The sequence below is a fragment of the Typopeltis vanoorti genome, chromosome 5, assembly GCF_054136105.1.
Source record: "Typopeltis vanoorti isolate ZY-2024b chromosome 5, IOZ_Tvanoo_1.0, whole genome shotgun sequence".
Taxonomy (NCBI): Eukaryota; Metazoa; Arthropoda; class Arachnida; order Uropygi; family Thelyphonidae; genus Typopeltis; species Typopeltis vanoorti.
This window is the reverse complement of record NC_143553.1, coordinates 92,118,785-92,141,646: the sequence shown is the minus strand read 5'-3', so window position 1 is coordinate 92,141,646 and position 22,862 is coordinate 92,118,785. Positions and strand designations below refer to the sequence as shown.

The 22,862-nt window shown below is 33.5% G+C and overlaps 1 protein-coding gene across 1 annotated transcript in view; it reads left to right on the top strand.

Annotated features, from left to right (window-relative positions):
• LOC150106650 (ELMO domain-containing protein 2) overlaps positions 1-22,862 on the top strand; it is a 284,336-nt gene that overhangs the window by 156,633 nt on the left and 104,841 nt on the right. The window contains exon 8 of the mRNA XM_090393249.1: positions 9,064-9,136. Within this exon, the coding sequence (XP_090249375.1) occupies positions 9,064-9,122 (59 nt within the window). The 3' untranslated portion in view covers positions 9,123-9,136. The remainder of the gene's footprint in view (positions 1-9,063; positions 9,137-22,862) is intronic.

The window sequence follows — 22,862 nt, the reverse complement described above, 5'->3', positions numbered from 1 at the left end:
GAATTGTTTTCATATGACAAAGCAATTTCAGATTTTAGAAGAGAAAATAAAGCTGAAAATATTCTATAATTGGAGTACATGTAATTTAATGGTTGTTTTAAGAACCTCCTTAGCTCAATCAGTATCAGCAATATCTTTTGGTTGGAAAGACCTGGTTTGAATCCCATCTAGGATTGCAAGCTTTCATCAGGGCTTTTTAACTGAAAAAGGTAAATCAGCTGGTCTTATATGGTCATGTAGAGGTGCAGGTCCCCCCCCCCCCCTCTTGGAATGAAAATCCCAAGTTTCCCCTCTTGGAAACTTGAGATTTTCATCTTGCAAACTGACTAGAAGACTATGTAATTTACAGATGTAGAAGACAGTACACAGAGGATAAACCACTCTATCATATGCAATAAGCAAGTTTCTTAGAAGCCAAATTACTTGGCTATGACAGACCATTGAGCCTAACACAAAAAGGAAGATGTATATATAATATGAAAATAATTTGAAAATAAAAACATTGCTAATTTATATTCCGTGTTAATAGAAGGCTGTACTCATCAGGAATATATTTTATTACTATGAGTTTGACTGATTTAATGAGAATGATTGATTTTTTTTCGGGGTGGGCTGGTGTTGTTGAAATTTAGAGTCTGGTGGTAGTTTCAATGACTAAACTAGATAAGACTGACAGATTACATGGCTGAGATTTTCATCATCAGTCATGCCTGTGGCAGTACCAAAATTTTGTCTTCATCCATTAATAAAGAAGTTTGCTTTTGTGGGGTTTTATATCATTATTATTTATTAACTGGTAATTAGTTTACGGAATTAACAACGCATATAAAGTATATTAATTAAAGGTAACTTTAATGAATAACTTCTATATTTCAGCAACGTCACATTGCCATCTTCAGGAACATAAAGATATGGTATGTGCACGCAGGCACTAACACAAAGCAAATGAGGAAGAAAGCAAGAAACTTATATTGTTCCTAAAGTTCTAATGGTGCCCTCTTGCAGGCTAATTTGGTAGTCTTGGCAGTTGGGCTGAAGTTCTCATAATTTAAGTCTCCCAATTTGGGGTAGTTTCATGCACCCAAATTTGTTGAGGTTAGGAACGTTTTTTAGAGCTGCTGAAGATTCTTTGAATAATCTTTTGTATTTAAACTTGCTGCGATGAATTATTTTTGTTTTCTTCCAACGAATTTTATGGTGGGTATCTAAGGCATGGTCCAGCCCTGAGCGGTTCTACTGGTGAAACCGGATGTAGTCTTGGTGTTCTGAAATCCTGATATTTGTTGTTCTGCCTGTTTGGCCAAAGTAGGACAATTTGCTAAACCACATCCTCAACACTTTCTTAGCCAATGGCTATAACCCCAAAAAAATCCAAAAAATACTAAAACCAGTAAACCACAACCTCCCCTCCACAATAAAGATTACACCAAGGCTATCACCATCCCCTACATCCAGGGCACCTCTGAGAAAATAACCAATATCCTCAAAAAATATAACCTTACTTCCTGTTACAGACCATATAAAAAGTTGACATCCCTTATCCGCTCTACCAAAGACCAACCACTTCCCCTAGACCTTCCTGGTGTATACCAGGTCCCTTGCAGCTGCAAATTGTCCTACTTTGGCCAAACAGGCAGAACAACAAATATCAGGATTTCAGAAAACCAAGACTACATCCGGTTTCGCCAGTACAGCCACTCTGGGCTGGCAGACCATGCCTTAGATACCCACCATAAAATTCGTTGGAAGAAAACAAAAATAATTCATTGCAGCAAGTTTAAATACGAAAGATTATTCAAAGAATCTTCAGCAGCTCTAAAAAACGTTCCTAACCTCAACAAATTTGGGTGCATGAAAATACCCCAAATTTGGGAGACTTACATTATGAGAACTTCAGCCCAACTGCCAAGACTACCAAATTAGCCCGCAAGGGGGCACCATTAGGACTTTAGGAACAATATTAGTTTCTTGCTTTCTTCCTCATTTGCTTTGTGTTAGTGCCTGCGTGCACATACCATATCTTTATGTTCCTGAAGATGGCAATGTGACGTTGCCGAAATATAGAAGTTATTCATTAAAATTACCTTTAATTAATATTATTTATTGTTTCACTCCGTATACTTGGGCTTTTTTTTTTTTTTTTTTTTTTTTTTTTTTTTTTTTTTTAATAGCTCTAGCTTGTAATTTGCTTTGTATGTAGATTTTACCATATCTTCTGATCGTTTCTTTTTGTAGAATTTAAATCATGGTTGCCTGAAAGAAATGAATGTTCATTCATTCATTTCTGCATTCAGAGAACTGCTGATGAAAAAATTGAATCTCCCAGACATAAGTATTATAGAACTATATGCTTCAGTAATGCTTTTAGGCGACAGGTCAGAAATCACACTATAATCAGGTTTCTGTTTATATCCTATGTCTTGTTCATATAAAACCTCCCAAAAATTCTGGATGGTGTCCAGTGATTTGGCTGATAGACAATATTTCCCTCAGTTTAACCACTATTTTCAAAGATGCACTATTTGAACTCTGCAAATACTTACATGGACACTGCTCCACTAAGTGGAGGAATGATGGATGCCATTAACTGGCATCTATCATTTCCCTGCTTTCTTTAGGGCCTGTTAAAAGATGAGCAGCATCAGCCACCCAACATCCTTTTCAGTCTGACTGCAAGCACACAAAATCTGTTTCTCTTATTACATCAACCTCAGTCCTCGGGAATAGTCTTCCTCACAAAAATGATCTCTAATAACTACAGTCTGCAACTCCAAGAAAAATATTAGATTTCTTGTCCAACCTCATGCACCTTGCATGTGGCACTGATATGCTATGTGTGGGATAGTGGTTTCTCTACTTCTTTTGTATATAAGATAAATAATAAAAGAGAAGAAAGAAAAAGGAAAAATATTGTATTAATATAATCACAGAGTGAGGAAGCTTCTTCAGTAGAAACATGTCATATCCCTTGTGAGACATATAAACTTATTGCAAACGTTTTTGTGCCATTAACAGGTAAAACATTCATGGATCCAACTAATATCTTTTACATTGGAGGTGGTGTTGCCCCCTTTTTTTTGTTGAGAATTTAGCCATAAGAATTGAGGGAAATACTGTCTTACTAGAGAAAGTGTATAAACTCAGAAAAGATTTTTGCTAACCAGGATAGGATTTGGTACAAAAAAAAAAAAAAACAACTCTTCTTTTGTTTAGTTTAATCCTTTATCCAAGTGTGAGCAAAGTTTGCACCTGAAAGTATCTTCAGGACTGGGGTAAGGTAGTGCAACACCAGGCAACTCGTTGCAAAGGTGGAGAATGCTCTCATCACTCCTATCTCAGTATCTCCCATAATGCAAAGCACACCTCCTTGCGGATATGTGTAAATGCTATGCATTAAGGCAAGGGCCACTACCCATACCGGTTTCGACCTTTATTGAGGTCTTGTCAGTGGGAGCCAGGCCTAGTAGTGGAGATACAAAGGCAGATGCAATGAGAGGTCATCCTAACCTATAGGAGTTGCAAAAGGGGGGTGTGCAACCTTATTATTAAATTACTCTGGATTCAGAGAAAGATGTTGAGAGTTTATTTTTTCACTTGGTTAGACTATAATAAGTTTAGTTTAATCCTTTATCCAAGTGTGAGCAAACAAAGTTTGTGCCTGAAAGTATCTTCAGGACTGGGGTAAGGTAGTGCAACACCAGGCAACTTGCCTTAATGCATAGCATTACACATATCTGCAAGGCAGGTTGCCTGGTGTTGCACCACCTGAAAGTATCTTCAGGACTGGGGTAAGGTAGTGCAACACCAGGCAACTCTTTGCATTATGGGAGATACTGAGATAGGAGTGATGAGAACTTTCTCCACCTTTGCAACGAGTTGCCTGGTGTTGCACTGCCTTACCCCCAGTCCTGAAGATACTTTCAGGTGCAAACTTTGTTTGCTCACACTTGGATAAAGGATTAAACTAAACTTATTATAGTCTAACCAAGTGAAAAAATAAACTCTCAACTCTTCTTTTGTACTAGTTCTTATTTTTTTAAATGAGAAGGCTTCAAACTCTGTCCTATATAAACCCACTGTTTGGCTACACCTAGGTCATATGTTCTCCATTTGGCTACATGGTCTAGATGCTCTTAACATTTTCTAACCACATCTAAATAACCAACACCCCAGGACCAGTTCACTTTAGAAAAGAAAAGCAATAGCCTCCCTTTCCAGGACACTTTGATTAGATTATGCACTAGTCTAATGGATCCCTGGCATTCTCTGTCCACAGAAAACTTATATACACTGGCAGATACATTCACTAACAATCACCTCCTCCTCCTCCTTCCAGCAGTATGGGATTATAAAAACTCTAAATAACAGGGCAAAATGAATCAGTTCTGATACCAGTGTCCTTACCACTAATCTTCACATTCTCAACACCTTATTAGCCAATGGCTACAGTCCCCCCCTTTTTTTTTCAGAACATACTACACTAAATCTATTACCATTCCATATATCTGGGAAATTAAAATTCTAAAAAAAATTATATATATTACAACCACTTGTAGACCATATAGGAAATTGGCATCCCTTATCTGCCCGCCTAAGACTAGCCGCAATCCCTAGACACACCAGCTGTTTACCAGGTTTGCAGTTGCAAATTGCCCTATGGGTATGGCAGTCAATACCAGAATTGCTGAACAAGGATGACATCTAGTTCCACCAATGTTTCCACTCGGGACTTGCTGACCATACTTTGACTATTCACCATAGGATGCACTAGAAGGAAATACTGCACTACAGAAAATATAAGTATGAAAAATGATTCCTAGAATCTCAGTCCTATGAAACTATCCAAACCTCAGAGTTGGTTGCATGAAATTGCCCTAAATTTGGGAAACACTCATCTTCCAAACCTCAGCTCAATAGCCAAGAACACCCATTTAGCCCATTATTTAAGACTTTAGGCTCCACTTTGGTTGACTTGCTTCGGCCTCATTTACTTATTGTTAGTGGCTGTACACATATACCTGTATTGTGCTCTCTGATGATGGCAATTTGATTTTGCCTTTATCAGAAATATTACATTTATTATAATTAATAATTAGTCTACTAATTTCCTTAAAAATACAGTGATGTATATAGTGGATACACTGTATATGTACACAGTGATGTATAGAGCCAACATATAAGTCTTTCTACCAGAATAAATTACATTTGACTTTTAGTAGAAAATATCTGAGTTCACATTCCATCTAAGATATGAGAGGATGCTTTTTTTAGTTGAAGATGAGTTAAACATAGTCTTTTACAAATATCTCCTCTTAGTAGTAACTATGTCTGTTAATTATACATGTCCTCTGATCAATCTGACAGACCGATCACCGGACATATATAATTAGCAGACATAATATGCTTGCCTCATAACCTTACTCTGTAATTCCAACTATACCAGACCAAATATTTTATTTGGAGCAAGTAATTTTCCCACTATGCAAGCCTTTCAAAAAAATTAAAAAAGAAATTGTTAATACACTTGTCTCTATACTTAAAATAAAAATTACTATTTGACTTTTTTTTCTTTTTTTTTTTTTAAAGCCAAAGTAAACCTTAACAGTGAATTATATAAAATTTAGTAAATTTGTCTCCAAAACAAACTGCCCCTGTAGTTAGGACTGCTTTGTTTTTTGAGGAATGTTAATTCTTTTTAAATATGACACTTTAGATGTAATCACTTCCAAATATTACTTTTCATACCTATCTGCAGTTCTTACACCTGTATTTTAGGAATTACATTCTCATGTTCATTTCATAATTATACATCTTGTTTTAAATGAATAATTCATAATAGTAAACCTCACTTTACAAAATCACAAAATCTTGTGATTTTGTAAACTTTAACTACAAGTAAAGGATAGGAACAAGTTAAAATTAAAACATAGTGTTTACAGCACATTCATAATATTGAGTGTATAAAGAAAACATCCCAAATAAGTTTTTCTCATATGCTCAAGAAATATTTAGAATCATTCCATACCTGCCTGGTAATTCTGACAAGCCTCTTTCACCCACTGATATGTTTTTGTAAGTATTTTACAAAGTACATATTTCACTTTATTTTGATGAAATTGAACATATTTCATCTCTTCAGTAGTAGATTTGATTTTAAAGATCTTTTGCTTTGATGTTTTTTGCATGTTATGCATTTTTTAGGGAAAAATATAAATGTGTAGAATTCATTCACACATTAGATTCAGTCTGAGATGGGGAACTAGTCAGTATTAAAAATGTTATTATTATTATTATTACACCCTCCATGGAGTTTGCTGACTCATCATGGGAGATTCGTTCAACGGACAGCATATTTATCATACTGAATCTTAAAATCCTTGAGACGCCTTGTATTAACAACATGTTCTGGTCCGTGAATGGACCATTCTCCATGTAAAAAATCTACTCCTCACACTCCTCTTCACCACACTGTTACATAACTTCCAGGGATGGCCTTTGGTATTTCCCCTCTTGCCTTCTGCTCTTTTTATAATCCCCTCGGGATTAATCCATAGGGGATTAACAATTAAAGCACATTTTTGTAGTGCAGGGGAGGTACTGCTTATAATGAAACACATTTGGCTTTAAAATTACATAAAGCAACAACATAATAGTTTACAGAAAAGTTACTTTTAATTGCATGTTTTTTTTTAATAGTTATTCTTGATAGTACCTAATGTTTTTTGAAATCTGCAGTGGTTATTTTATCTTTCAGAAATCGATCAGCATTCATAGCCATCTAATTTATAAAAGTAAGGTGGAGCTTTAGTATACAGCAAAAATATGCATTTTTCACCAATTTACTCGAGGTTATTATTATTGTAAGTCAATCTTGCTTCAGTATTATATTACACCTTGAAAATGCAAGGTTTGAAGAACAGAGGTTATACATTATTTATTTACATTTTTCATTTGCTCCTCTACACATACACACACATGATTAAAGCCCTTTTAAGAGTATTTCTGTCTGGCTTATGTTCTGTCAGCATTTGATTGATAGATGGAGGTTTATAATACTAAAAGTAGAATGGCATGGTCTCTTCTATAGTTTTTTTTTTTTTCCCTTTGATGAGCCATTATATTTGTTTGTCTTAAACAAATTTAATGGCTCATCAAATTGAAGTGAATGAAGTTATTGGCACTAGTTTTTGGATTATCTCTTTTGTATAATAGTCTTATATGATTGCATATTCATTATTAGATAGGAACTACTAATATAAGGATTTTTGCAATATTCGAATGAAGAATTGCCAGAAGTTTAGGAAATGGCAAAATACTGAATATCTCTTTTCAAATACAATGGATATTTGCATATTGTAGCATTCACATTCATCTGATTTGTCTTTTGGAATGCATTAAAAAAATCTTGACAGTTTATCTTTTATTGTTGTTCTGGTTCAAATGACTGCAGTTTAATATCACTCACTAGTAACAACTATGTACTTGGGAGTAAGTACTGAATCTACAAGATGTCAAACCGTAGAGTGGATATTAAGAATTAATACCCACTCTAATATGATATCATAATAAATATCATATCATACACTGATTGTATTTTTGTATTTTTACAAGCCCTCCAAATTCTGATTCACTCTTTTGCATATTCATGAGTTATTTTTACTTTTTTTGTATTTTTTTAAACTGGTTCCAGTTACTTACAATGAGAAGTCTTCATTTTCTCATCTCAGTAAGATATATTGTGTGGGGTAGCACCAAAGTGGAAGAGATAAGGGAGAAAAATTCTGGTTACACATTAAGAGGTTACATACACAAGTTACATAACAGATGTGCATTTGGAATTTCAGAGTATTTGAATAATTCTTACTTTTAGTGATTTTTTGTTATTCTATTAATTGGCATGTTTAAATAATTATGAGGTACATGCAGTTTCCAAAAACTGATGCTAGTGAATCTATTTCAAATGAAAGCATAACTGGCAGGGATGAGAAACTGAATTCAAATTGATAAACGGATAAAATTGATTTTTTTTCCTAGACTTAAATGAAAAAAAATCTGGGACTGATATTTTTTGAAAAACCTAAATTGAAATTTGGACCAGAATTTTTTTTTTCTTTGGAGGTGGGGGTAAAAGCTCATATCCAACTTTAAATTGATAAAAAATATTAGTTTAAACCAAAATAGAGAAATAAGCCAATAATTACAACATGTAATTATAAACCTCTTCTGGGTAAGATTAGTTACTAATTTTCATGGGATCCTATTTCAAGCCAAAAAAAGAGTGAAATGTATTGCATCATATCCAGCATCACATTCAGGGCTCCCCCCCCCCTGCCAAAATGTGCAACTAATCACTTATTAAACAGGCAATGTTGGTACTGCCACAACAGTGCCCTGTTCAGGGATTTTGAACCCAGGGCTTCACCATTTGTAGTTTGCCATTCTAACAAGTACACCGATGCAATAAGGTGTATTTTGTGCTGTTGATGAAGCAATACAAAAAAGTTTACTGAAATAGAAAGTGAAGAAATTTAAAGGTGTAATATCTCTCATATACAAGAGCTATGTGTCTGGGTTGGATTTTTATAAACATATTAATCGCTGGCCTGGTTGACCGAATGGTTAGCGTATCCGCTCTCCAGCCAAAATGCTGCAGGTTCGAATCCTGCCATGGGCATGGATGTTTGTGATTGTCTATGAAAGCACTTAGTGGTGGTAGTCGGCAGTAAATGGCGTTGGTGTAAGATGATGAAGGTTGCTGGAGTAGTGAGATGAGGAGTTGTAGAGTTGATGCCCTCCCTCGATGAGTCTTTGGACTCCCTGGAGGTGTGATATAATAATAATTAATATTAATAGCACAGCTATTTTGTTTTAAATGAGATGCAGAATCAATTCATGTTAAATATATAAATTAAAAAAATATAGAAATCTTAAAACTGGAATCGAAACTAATTTGTATAAACTGATTGATTTTAAAAAAAATTGAATTGGAAAACATGATGAGAAATCTATTTCTGAAATCCTTGAATTTGAATTGAAACTCATATTTTTCCCTTCCCATTCCAGATAACTACTGTAGTAAATCTGAAAAGTTGATGAATTTGATTATTATACTTTATCATTGAACAAGCTTAAAAAGGTGAATATGTGACTGTTTTGTAGGCCATTTTAACAATTTTATCATTTTTTTATTAAATTTTTTGTTAATTTTCAAGTTTTTTTTTTAATAAAATAATTAGTTGTTCTTATGTGTTTTGATTATGTTTTGTTTTAAGAGCAGACAGGCTTGCAAAAAATGTTTTTCATTTAACTTTATGTTAAAAGTTTCAGCTTTTTTTGTTTTTTATATTAAAATACAATTTATTTATTTTTACATATTTTCTTCAAAAAGGATAAGTCACGAATACATTTTTTTTTACGTAGACTTTATCAAAACACTATCTGTATATCTTTGTAATATGAACAGAGAAACTATTTAGATAATTTTATTGGGAGTAGAAGAAAAGCAAAAAAAAAAAAAAAAAATGATCTCCATTGCTTTTTTTTTTCTTTTTCTCATTTCAAATGAATGAATCCAACAAATAAAAGGGACAAAGATAAAAGTGATTGAAATATTGTTACTTATGTAACTAATGCATAATGATTATTTGTTATCGATAAGTAAATGTATGTTTGGTTCATTGCTTTTGGGAGAAATGTAACTTAATCTAATGATTTAAGCTTAGTATAGGTATATAAGATGGACCATTCATATATCTTCACAAAACATGAAGATCATTACATGTAGGCAAGAATTGGCAACAGAATTGATAATCTCATAATTGTATCTTTGTCATTAAAATTAACTTCTTATCACTGTCTGCTCTTCTGTGGTCAACATTTTAGATATTTTACTGTCTCTGTCACTGAAATAAGAAGAAATTCATGAAGTTCCAGTAACAAATCACCAGTCCTTGCTTTCATAGTTAAAGTAGTTTATCATATTTCACTTTATTTTAAACTTGAATTATTGTTTTTTAAATATAGGCTATTTAGCCTTTTAGATTATTATAAATGTTTACAATAGTACCTGACTGCACCAGTTTCAGATTGATTGTATATAATTTTTTGTATCACTGACTTATCTTAACTGTTGAATTGTTGCTATTAATAACACAAATGCATGATGTAAAATTAATTATCAAGAAATTGTTTTTATTTCATTTTATATATTATTTTTTAATAAACAATAATTTTGATGAAACACATAAAATTTGATGAGTGATATGTGGTCACCTCAAACTGTTATAGGAAAATCACTCACTGTGAACAAACTCTGAAAATGTCCTGAACAAAGCTCCATATCACTAAACTATTTTAAATGAAGTTTGTTATAGTCTATTATAAAAACTATTCCTTTGGTTTTTATTGGTTTACTGTACTAAGAGCCGAATAATTTCCTCTGTTTATGAAAACTTCTCTCTCATGACCAGATTTTTTCATTAGCCCATTTGAACAGAATAGACTATTCTGTTCAAATGGGAGCCTAAGCAGACTTCATATTCTTAGTCTCTAATTTTCTTTGAGTCACATACACTACTTTCAAGAGATATTGTGGTTAAGGAAACCAGTTATGATCGTTGTTTTTGATGAGATTGGTTTATGTTAGCAGCAGAAGTCATTAAATAATGCCAATTCAAGAACTCAAAGTGAATAGCTCTGCTAATGTTGTCCTACAAAATTCAGAATGTTATCTTCTGTTCAGATTTTTGGGATGACAAATGGTGTTTTCTTATGACTCAGTATTTGATGTTTACTTAAAGAATTCATTCAGTATGTCACAGTCCATTCTAAAAGCACTTTACATAGAAGAAGCAGTGATAAGATATTGGACAAGATTTTTGCTAGAGTTTGTAGGATACCTGGACATCTTCTTTAAGGGCTTTTTTAAAATGTCTGAGGCAGAACTGTCTCATGAGAAATATTCACTTAAAATGTGTTCTGACTTCATGTGCTTTCACAACTTTCAGTGTTTGAAGCAGATATTTAGGTTTAGGTACTGACTAACCTAATCTAAGCTGATCTTCAGGTTTAATAGAATGAAAACAGCACAATGCAATAATTAAACACAAGTTTATTTCTAGTATTTTATCTCTGTCACAGAGACATCACTTTGGATACAGTATAAAAATTTTGATAACACACAATAAGTGAAAAATGTCCATAAGCCCGAAGTGGGCAGTCGAAGAATTAATGTTTCTTAAATCTTAGTAAGTTTCACACAACCATATTTATTTATTAAGATTTGGTTGTTTTTTTTTTAAGTCTTCTGATTAAAAAAGAAAAAAAAAACTTTCAAGTTTGTATTGGCTGGTGAAGTGTAGTGTTTTTTTGTGCAAGATGTCCAAGGCATGGTCATTAGACTAGACATGATCAACTCCCTCCTTCCTTCTCTCTTTCTTTATTCCAGATGTGTAGTCATCCTGGGAGATCCACTAACATCCACCTTGAAAAACATAAGTATATCCACTGCCACAACTATGATTAGTCAGGTCTAACTGACCATTTTTGTTTGATATAAAAGCAGGACACCTTCTTTACACATGAACGCCTTCCCTTCCACCAAGACATTTTTCATAATTTATAATAAAAAAATACATTTTGTAGTTGTGTGGTACAATTTAATAAATCAGTTTGTAAAAAAAAAAAAAAACTCAAATATATTAATAATGTAATACATAGATACTTGTAAAAGTTAACAGTTCTGATGATTTTATTTGTTGGAAGATGAGATCTTCTTCAATAAATCTTGGTGGTCCTTTAAAAACTTATGAAATTCTAAGCATGAGAAATGGAAATTAGATTTGACAACAAGTATTTCTTTCAGATCACCACTGATAGTAGTGGTTTTTTCCTCCTGTCCACAATTTATTCATCTAGGATAGTGGTTCCCAACACATTCCCACTTGTGTACCCCTTTTAAACCCATTTCTATAAATTGTACCCCTTGTTTTTAAAATAGCAGTGATTCAAACTTAACATTTATTGTTCCATAAATGTTAAGTTTATCCCTGACTAACGTTTTGCATTTTGTTTACTTTACTTTACTTGTTTTTCCGCCGTTACTGATTATTTTTCGTATATCTCTGAACTGCTCAGCACATACCCCCGGGGGTATGCATACCATCGGTTGGGAACTGATGATCTGGGACTCAACAGGAGCATTTGTACCTAGTAAACAAATGTATTGAAATAAGTTTGGATAGTCAGGAATGTGCTATGTTATTGTTTTTAATATTACAATATCTGAACTCACTTGGAATGGTATCTTTATTCCATTCTAATACTTCCTGTTCACTACCATAATTTTGGACACAAATAAATTCATCCAAAAGTTCTGTGTATACACTCAGTAGAAAAAACATTAGAGATACCATAATAGTATGTCAGTCCTCTAGTGCGAATAACAGCCTGTACTCTCTGAGGCATTGACTCCACCAGATGCTGGAGGGTTTCTGGAGGTAATTCCAGCCATGCCTGTTGCAGCATTGTCTACAACTGCACCTTAGACTTTGGTCCTGGATATATGGATCATTTAAAGGACATTGTACATGTGAGGCATCAAAGACTCTGGAGGAAGGGTATTAAGGAGGGATGTGGATATAATGAAGAAAATGCAAGGACTCACAGAGAAGATGGGGAGCCTTATGAGAGGATGGTGCAGAACATTAGTAGAGTGGAAGTGAAGGAAGCCATAAATTCACCATTTGCTTCAAAGAGGAACTGACCTTCCTGGAAGCAATCTCCTTTCCAATGACTGTAACCCTTGTCAACTCAAAAGTTTACATGGGTTATAGTCATTTTATGCAGTGACTTCACAACTTCATCTTTTCTCTCCTCCCATAAGAGACTGTGGCATAGCTGTTTTACAATATGTACAGGAACTCTTAGGGAAAAGTGTAAAAATTACTATAAAATAACAACCAAACCACAACTGTCATGCATATTACCATCTTTTCTCAAAATGTTCTTACAACTCTTTGTAATGAGTGCTGTACACTGGTGGATGAAACTACTATCTAGAAAATACAAATTGATTAAGCAATTATAACAAATGAGTTAAAAGGAAATCTCCAGTAGTTTGCTAATGAAGCAAATCTAGGAAGAGTGGTAGTCAGTGATGATGAACATAGAGATCCTGAAGATGACTTAGACTGATAGTGTGGACACTGGTAAATAGCTGCCAATTTAACATGGCCAAGTGTAAAGTCATGCATGTGCATTGGGTTGAAGAGATCACAAGCTGTGTACTATATTGATAGAACTGAACAGCAAGAAATTGATGATGCCAGGGATTTGAGAGTGAAGGTGACCAGAAGAGCACATCATATTGCATGTTGTTGAATACATTTCTAAATAGGGACAGGCAGATTGTTATTTCCCAATATAAGAACATCTGAACTACATAAATATCTAGTCATCTAGATTCCATGGGGAGATGAAGTGGTGGAGAGGACGTAGAAACAAGTGACAAAGATTGGCAAATCCATGGAATGCTCTCTATGAAAATAAATCAAAGATGTGTGAGCTTCCAATGATTGATAGACAAAAAAGAGGGGTATATGATATGCATAAGTTATTAATGGAGAAGTTTTATAGGATTGAAACCAAAAACCTTTTTGAATAAAATGCAGGAGGAATAATTTACTTTGTAACCAAGTGGAAAACCTTTCTACAACTATTGCTGACCTGGAGTATTTTAATAATAAGATTATGCACCTTTTTACTACTTGTAATATAAAAAATATAGATGTCTGCATTAATTCAACCTTGGTATCTTTTGGAATCAGGTTCCCACTGATGAGACCTCAATAAAAAGCAATTAAAGAAAAAATAAAGTTCACTGATGCAAAGTATGATTACTATCTGTATGAAAGGAAAATAATTAGCTTTCAAAACAAGAACAATAGCCATGAAATTGAAATAACGGCAAGTAGTTGTAAAAAAACTGGAAAATAATTACATGATGCAGGTTACACAATTGCTCTTTCACAGATTGAAGACCTCATTCATTCAAAATCTAGAAGTTAAAGACATACCAGTTATACTTCAATAATCATATCATCTCCCTTTGGCATCAATTCATTAAATGTATGGGGATTCCACAGGCCAATTAAACAAGAAGCTGTATGGCAATTATGCTACGCCATAATATCAGATTTTTGTTTCTCCAAGAAAAATATAAAAATTTTAAAAGATAGTTATCCACTTTTTTCTTTTTTTTTTCTTTCTTTTTAAATTGGAGCTTTGGAAGGTTTAACAGAGCTGGAGTAGGGATTCTTATTTTTGCCCCTCTCCTTGAGTCATGTAATATCCAAACAGATGCAGAAAGGCAAATCTTGACAATAGATTGGAAATACTGTGGATGTGTAATAAGGTTTATAAATGTATATGTTCCATCTAGTGGGACAGTCAGATGATATTTCTTCCAGGAATTGCAGCCATATTTATACATTATCCACTACATCATAGCAGCTGGAGATTGGAATTATGTGGAAAAAACAATAATAATAAATTACTGCACTTGTCATTTCAGTATATATCTGTGTTGAGCCATCTTCACGAGTATGTACATAGTCCGTCAAAAAAATGTATACACATTTAACAGATGTCATCTATGGACTTTTTTTCTGAAGTTCGATTGTATTATGGTAGCAGTGTGTAGTATGATGTTTTCTCAAAAGACGTCATTATTCACATGAATACTAGCATCAACACATGACTGGTAGGACAGTCAACACCATAGCCAAGGAAGCAGGACTTTGGGTCTTCCCTTGTGCACATCACACACTGTACCATGGGACTCAAACTTATCATGAATTTGTGCAATTGTTAGGCATCTTGGAGGTTGTGTTGCAAACTCACGCTTCCATCGTCGGTGAACTTCAACATTCTCAATTTTGAAATACCACTTTAAAATGGTCTTGTGTCCCTCGAATGACAATCGTGCCTCGACCATATTGTTTGACTGTCTTACCGGTCACGTGTTGATGCTAGTATTCATGTGAGTAATGACATCTTTTGAGAGAATACTACACATTGCTACCGTAATTTGATCCAACTTCGAAAAAAGTCCATAGATGACATCTGTTATTTAAAGTGTGTATAAATTTTTTTGATGGACTGTATATAGTATATGTATAGCTAAAAAAATTATAATATCGTAATTGGTAAACTGTGAGAATTCTATCCACCTTTCCAAAGATCATGCACATCTTTATTCCATATCCAGGCAACTACAAAATTTCACGTATCTGCAGACTGTCTTTCTATGGCCAATCAAGACTTTGTTGTAATCCAAAGAAAATGACATGCATGCATGCACGGACAATATCATTAAAATAAAGTTACATTAGCTATTTGTTTTAGAAAGAAAAGAAGAAAAAATTCCATATTTCTTATTAAAGAGAAACTGGAATTTTTCTGACAACAAACTTGACAAAAACAGTTCATCTTAGCAACAACCTTTGTAACTCTTGTGAGCATTTGATGCTTTAATTTCTGTACTTTGGTCAAAAAAAGTAATTAACTTTGCAGGTTGTGTGTGTGTGTGTGGTGTTTGTCATTATTTACAGTTTGAAGGGGGAAAAATATTATTACAAGGGCATCTCCATGAAATTGCAAGAGGACCACACTAAATTTTATTCACACAATATCTGTCATACCTCTCCTTAAACTCATTTGCTATCAGATCAGTCCCATCCACTTTTGACAATTCATTCCAGTTATGTGCCATTCTCAAAAATAAATAAAATAAATTAATAAAATAGAATAAAATAAAATCTAGTCTTCACACCCTTATTGACAACAACTTTTACCCAACTTCCAGGTTTGACCCTTGTTCTCTCCCTACTTGCCATTATTCAAAATTTTCTCCCTTATCAAAATGAGAGTATTCTTTATGCAACTTAAGTTTCTGTCTCTTATTTTTTTTTTTGCCAGTTAACTAAATTTTGCAATCTGTGCACGTGCACACACACCTATCTTCAATCTATCCTCAGAGGGAGCATTCTTTCCTGTTACCATCTTGGTCACTCATCTCTGAATCCTATCTGTCACCTTCTCATTCCCGAGTGACAAAATCTTTGCACAGTAGTCAAGATTTTGCCATATTTTTAAAGAGGGACAAAACTTCCGTATTTTTGTCAATGCGTTCTTCAACATCCAAGTAATCTTTTCAGCTATTTTTCCCACTCTGTAATTTACTTTCTGTGGCTTTCATATTTTTTTTGTATTCTTAAAGTTTTCTTAAAGCAGTATTTATTAGATGACTTGACTTAGAGTTGAGAAAAGCTGAAGTTTGTAATGTTTTTGTTAATGAATTTAATGATTCTGACTTGCTAGGGAGCAGGCTGCATGGAGGCATGCTGATCCAGGATATATATATTCTCCAGGGAACAGCTAACCAGGCCTTTACCACCTTGGCTAGCTGAGCAGATTGCATACTCTCTCTCTCCAGCCAACAAGCTGCATGTTCAAATCTGTGTATGGATGTTTTGTGAATGTCTTAAGTAGCTAGTGAGATGAATTTCATCACCCAGTGCAAGACCACTGCTCTGATTATTGGAACATGCAGTGGCTTGGGAAAAAGTTCAGTGTTCAGTCTCTAGAGCAGGGTTTCTGGATAATGTATGAATAATAAGAATGAATTAAAAAAATTTAGCCCACTCACATTACTAATGTTAATGTACATTAATATATATATATATATATATATGTATGTAGATATTTAAGTTATATACAGTAACTCATATGAGTTACTGTATAATTACTTATGATCACATATGAGTTAAATCACTGTTTGTAATATTTTTACATGGTATTAGCTCATAAAACTATAGAAGGGGAAAAAATAAACTGATGAATTTCTTAAGTTTACTGATTTTAAGCACTAAAAAATATGTGCATACTTGGATTATGGCAAGTAATAGTGACCATGCTTTGGACATCCTGTTTCATACAGGATGACTTAAAAGAAATTAATTTTACATTCATCTGTTACAAAGACTATTTTTGGCAGCAGCATCAGTAAAAACCATTTATCAGAGTGTAATTTTTAGTATTCAGTATCCCACCTTCATCTGTAGTCCTAAAGATTACTTATTATGACTTTTTTTTTTCATGTTATATGATTAAACTAAGAATGTAGCATAACAATGCTTGGTTGTTGCTGATGTGTTTTCAATTGACAAGTGCTTTGTGCTCTGAACATCCAGTGATGAATTTATTAACATCCATCAGTTTTTAATAAATTCATTAGTTTGTTTTGTCCTTTCATGACATGATACAGCAATTGAACAATAAAGATGAATAATTGCCAATTTCTACATATTTAAATTACTGTGCCATATTTATCCCTTCTGATGGAGAGAACTGTGTATGGTGGAATGCATAGCTCTTGGCTATTACTCTTTTTCATATCATTTTTAGGCATGTTTACAAGCAAAGAACATCTATTAACTTCATCATGTATGTTTTTCAGCCTACCTGCCTAAAATAACTTGAGAAATGATAAACTGATTTTTTTTTTAATATAATATTTAAGACTTTGAGGAAAAATTGAATACTTTTAATTTTTGTTAAAACTGGATAATAATGATTATCCAATATGTGAAAACCAAAATACATTTTTTACTGCACCAGTTATGCAAGTAACTTCACTTAATTGTGTGAGTGATGAATGCAGTGAAGCTAGCTTAGGTGACAGTAATTTTAATCCTCAAAATATTAATCATACCAAGTAAACATAATCTCACACTATAATCTTCTTGCCTTTTGCTTACTAAGAACATGTTTACAGCATGTTAGTAAGCTAAATAAAGAACTCTTGCTGCTTGCAAATGCACACACAAGACTATAGTTTTCATACATTTCCTAAGACTTAAGAACTTAAGAACATTTTATTATACTATTTATCTTCATTTGGAAGTAGTCGTTTTTATGTCATAATCTTTCTCTATTTTGCAAGATGTTTCCTTTGTCTCATTTATTTTATTTTTATAATTCAGAAATGAAATGATAACTAATAATTAAGGAATTGACAGCATACACTAGAAATATAAATTAAATAGACTTTAATAATATACTTTCTGATATTTCAGCAACGTGACGTTGCCGAAATATCGGAAAGTATATTATTAAAGTTTATTTAATTTATATTTCTAGTGTATGCTGTCAATTCCTTAATTATTAGTTATCATGTTTAACCAGCATATAAGCCTCTCTACAAGAATCTGAAATGAAAATATTAAAATTTGTGTTTTGTATGCTATAGAAATAACTTGCATACTGCTGCTTCAAAAAAATAATAAAAAAAAAAAAAAAATATATATATATATATATATATGAATATTAATTTAAATGACTATAACACCGAGAATAAAAAGAATAAGGTTTGATCATGAGCTACTAGTTTCGTTGAAAAAATCAACTTCTTCAGGTGTCAGAATACAAAGAATTATATAAGAACAGAAACATTACAAAATAACAACAACAGATCTAATATAAAACACTTGTTATATCGATGTTTCTATATATGATTTATTTACGCTTAATTAGTTGTTTTCTTAAATCTGTCCCTTCTTACCTAAAACCTTATACAATCAAAATCCTACCGGCTGCTCTATTGTTAATTATTTATCTGTTGTGATTTATTCTCTTTATTCACTTACTTTAATCTTATTCTTATATCTAGGATTGTTTCCTCTTCGGATACTGACGAATTTATATTTTGCTGCACCAGCCAATATCCTATAGTAGAAAAGATCCTTGCTCAGGGAGACAATACTAGATTCTTAGCTTTCTTACACAATATCTTATTTAAATTGCCGTATAGATTCAGATTATTGCAGTCGTGACCTAAATCTATTATTATATTCACTCTCTAAATCCTTCCTGCCAAAATAGGTTCTATTTTTATAAGTGGTAAGTTGGAATCATAATCAGGCATGATTCAGGTTCAGGTAAATATGACATGTTTATTGGAATATCTAAAACACAATGCAAAATTCATACACTCAATTATGCTCAATACTAAATAAAACTCGAATTAAGAGGTTAACACTTTCTAAATTAATTTAATCTTATAAAGCATGCTAAACACAGTAACTGCATATTGGGATAGATAGCAAATGATATGAAGTTAAGCTAAATATCTTTCAGTAGTATTACTCGCAAGAGAAAACTAACAAACATTCTAATGTTACTGAGATACTAAATTCTACTATTCTTATCGCATCAAGTTAATCCTATGACATACAAAATTACAAAAGATCTCTTCCAAACAATTCTTCTTACTCTCAAAGGAGGTTAACTTTCTAAATAGAGACTGTCCACAGAGTTCTTTAGCATACAGTTCTTAATTTCACATTCGTAAACAATCTTCTCTCTTCTAATGAACTTTCACACAAAATTAGAGTAATTGCACCTCACCGAGCTTTTTCCGCGTCGTTCTGTACCACGTGTATGTCTTGATACTTCTCATCTATTGGCTGTCCACCCACCAACGTAGGGGTTATCTTCATTCCTTCTGCCAAAAACAGACTCAAATCTTTGCATTTCAGAAACAACTCGATGGGACTTTTCAGTGATGGCTTGATTCTGCTAGGACAAGAATTTTTATCTTCAGCTTTGCATAGAATCCTACTTCATTTTAAGAACACTCACAGTCCAACATCTTATCACAGACTTTACCCCCCCCTGCGCAAAACTGCCCACTAACTTCCAAACCACCAAAACAGGGAAACAATACCACAAGAAAGAGTGTTCCAATACGTTATATTGGAACACTCCCGTTATATTCTTCTATAGAGTGCCCTCCTTTCTCAGTCCCCTTTTTGCACACGGCCCTTATCTTTTCACCCCTTTGGGTTCATCCTTCGCTTTTACGACGCTGTTATATTTGGATTCACAGAATACATGGCAACGTAATTTTTCGAGTAAGCTATATCCACTAGCATTACATTGCTAAGTAATAATTCCTTCCAGGAATTATTACTTAGCAACTTTTTTAGATGACTCACAGTAAATTTTACATAGCTTAAGTGAGGCTTAAATTTAAATCAGATTCTCTCTCTTTTTAGACATACTTAAAAATGAAATCTTAATATAATCACATCAGCTTACATATAAGGTTCTTGAGATAAAAAAAATACAAATTTAACATAAAGTGAAGAACTTTCACTTTTAATTACAACTGATGTGCAGGTATTTCTCTTTGTCAGCAAGTTTTTTATATGTTAGATTCCAAATGAATGATTTCTTTCCAAGTTTCCTTCATTTAGGATCTAACACACTGTAGTACAGTTTAAAACGGAAAACATGCTGAAGTTCCAATTAAAGTTGACTATGTGCGTGAGCTATCACGAGAGCGCCAATACTGTACGGTACAAATGTGTGCATCAGATAAATTGTAGCTGAGGCTGTTATTCATATGGATTGAATCGAGGGATATTTCTTTAGATTCAAGTATCCTTCTCTCGAGTTCATCAAGTATGCATATTGGACGTTTCAGACCAGTCTATGAGATGTTGGTGGCCTTCGTCGCAGTTTATAGAGAATAGAACGTGGCTTGAGAGAGCACTGGCACGGGTCTTATCGTAAGATATGTCTCTTTTGTGTTCTTCAATACGTTAAAGGACAGATTTAGCAGTCTGACCGTAGTATGATTTGCCACATTCACAAATGATCTTGTAAACTCCTGGATACTGAAGAGAGAGCTGTTTTACTTTAGGTCTACTAAGTATCGAGTGAAGTTTAGGAAATGTAGTGAAATATGTTTTAATGTTGAACTTCTTAAGAATTTTTGCCAGTTTTTCTGGGAGAGCGGGAGCTGATGTATGGCAAAGATATATATGCTCTTGGGGAAGAAGAATCTTTAATAGTTGGTAAACAATGGTGAGAAATAAATTTTTCAATGTTCTTAAGAGTGAAGCCATTGTTGAGAAAGTTCATTTTTAATCTCTGTTTCGTCTGTTAATAAAGATCTGGCTCGATGTGCCAGGGTTGAAATAATACCAAATTTCTGCGGCGGGTAGTGATGGGAGGAAGCATGAAGGTATCTGTCTGTGTGTGCACGAGCTTTCTAAAAATTGAGATTTGATATTTTCAGAGCATCTTGTAAGTTTTAAGTCCAAAAAAGCAAGACAGTTGTTGGATTCTAGTTCATAGGTGAATTTAATTTTCTGATGAAAGTTGTTAAGATGATCTAGAAAAATATTGAGGTTATTTAAACCGTGTTTCCAAATGAGGAAAACATCATCTATAAAACGGTACCAGATTTTGGGTTTAAGTGTTGAGGAATTAATCGCCTTTTCTTCGAAGTCTTCAAGAAATATATTAACGAGTACCGGTGAGAGCGGACTACCCATAGCTAATCCTGAGTTTTGTTTAAAGATCTTATCCTCAAATTTGAAGTATCCTGAATTAACAGAGTGAGAAAGTAAGGAAAAGAATATCTGGGATATTTGCTTTTGAGAAGATTGAGGACTTCTTGGGTTGAACATTCGTGAAGAGAGAAACTATATCGAAACTAGCCATTAAATCTGATTTGTTAAGTTTGAAGTCTTTGATTTTAGCTACGAAGTCAGCTGAATTTTTTATATAAAAGAAGGATTTCCCTGTTAGATTTTTCAAGAAAGATGCGAGATATTTAGACAAGTTGTAAATAGGTGAGTTGATACCTTCAACAATTGGTCTAAGGGGGCTGTGCACTTTATGGATCTTTGGGAGTCCATATAAACGTGGGATTAGCAGATGAATAGATCTAAGGGAAAGATGGATGTTCCTTGGTAACTCTGAGGTGGTTTTTAGTAAATTGTTGGTCCTATTGTGCAATTCTCTTGTAGGGTCACTATTTAGTTCAGAGTAAGTGTCAGTTTCCAGTAATTCAATAATTTTGTTATGTTAATCAGTTTTGTCTAAGATGACAGTAGCATTCCCTTTGTCTGCAGGAAGAATTATGATATTAGTATGTTTTTAATGACTAATCTTTCACTGTGAGAAATGTTGTCAGTTTTTTTTTTTTTTTTGGGGGGGGGGGGTCTTGCATGATTTATAGTAAATATAGCTTCCATACGTAGAAGGTTTGCTTCTTGGTTTGGAACTGAGAATGCAGCTTTTTCTATCTTTGTTAGGAAAAGTTCTTTGGGGTTTCGAAGTGAGGATGCAGCTTTTTCTATCTTTGTTAGGAAAAGTTCTTTGGGGATGACTGCAGGAGCGAAAACAAAATTGAGACCTTTAGCAAGTACAGTTTCTTCTGTTGATGAAAGGATATGGGAAAATTTATTTATGACAACTTTTTTTTTAAATAGAAGTATGATGAGATATGGAATGATCTTGCATACATTTTAGAGTATCTTCCCATACCCTTTCATCGACAGAAGAAACTGTACTTGTTAAAGGTCTCAATTTTGTTCTCATTCCTACAGTCATCCCCAAAGAACTTTTCCTAACAAAGATAGAAAAAGCTGCATCCTCACTTACAAACCAAGAAGCAAACCTTCTACGTATGGAAGCTATATTTACTACAAATCATACAAGACCCCCAACTGACAACATTTCTCATAGTGAAAGATTAACCATTAAAAGCTTAAAGAAGAATACTGATAACATAATTCTTACTGCAGACTTCAAATTTAACAAATCAGATTTAATGGCTAGTTTCAATATGGTTTCTCTCTTCATGAATATTCCTACCCAAAAAGTCCTCAATCTTCTCAAGAGCAAATTATCCCAGATATTCTTTTCCTTACTTTCTCATAGCTAATCCTGAGTTCTGTTTAAAGATCTTATCCTCAAATTTGAAGTATCCTGAATTAACAGAGTAC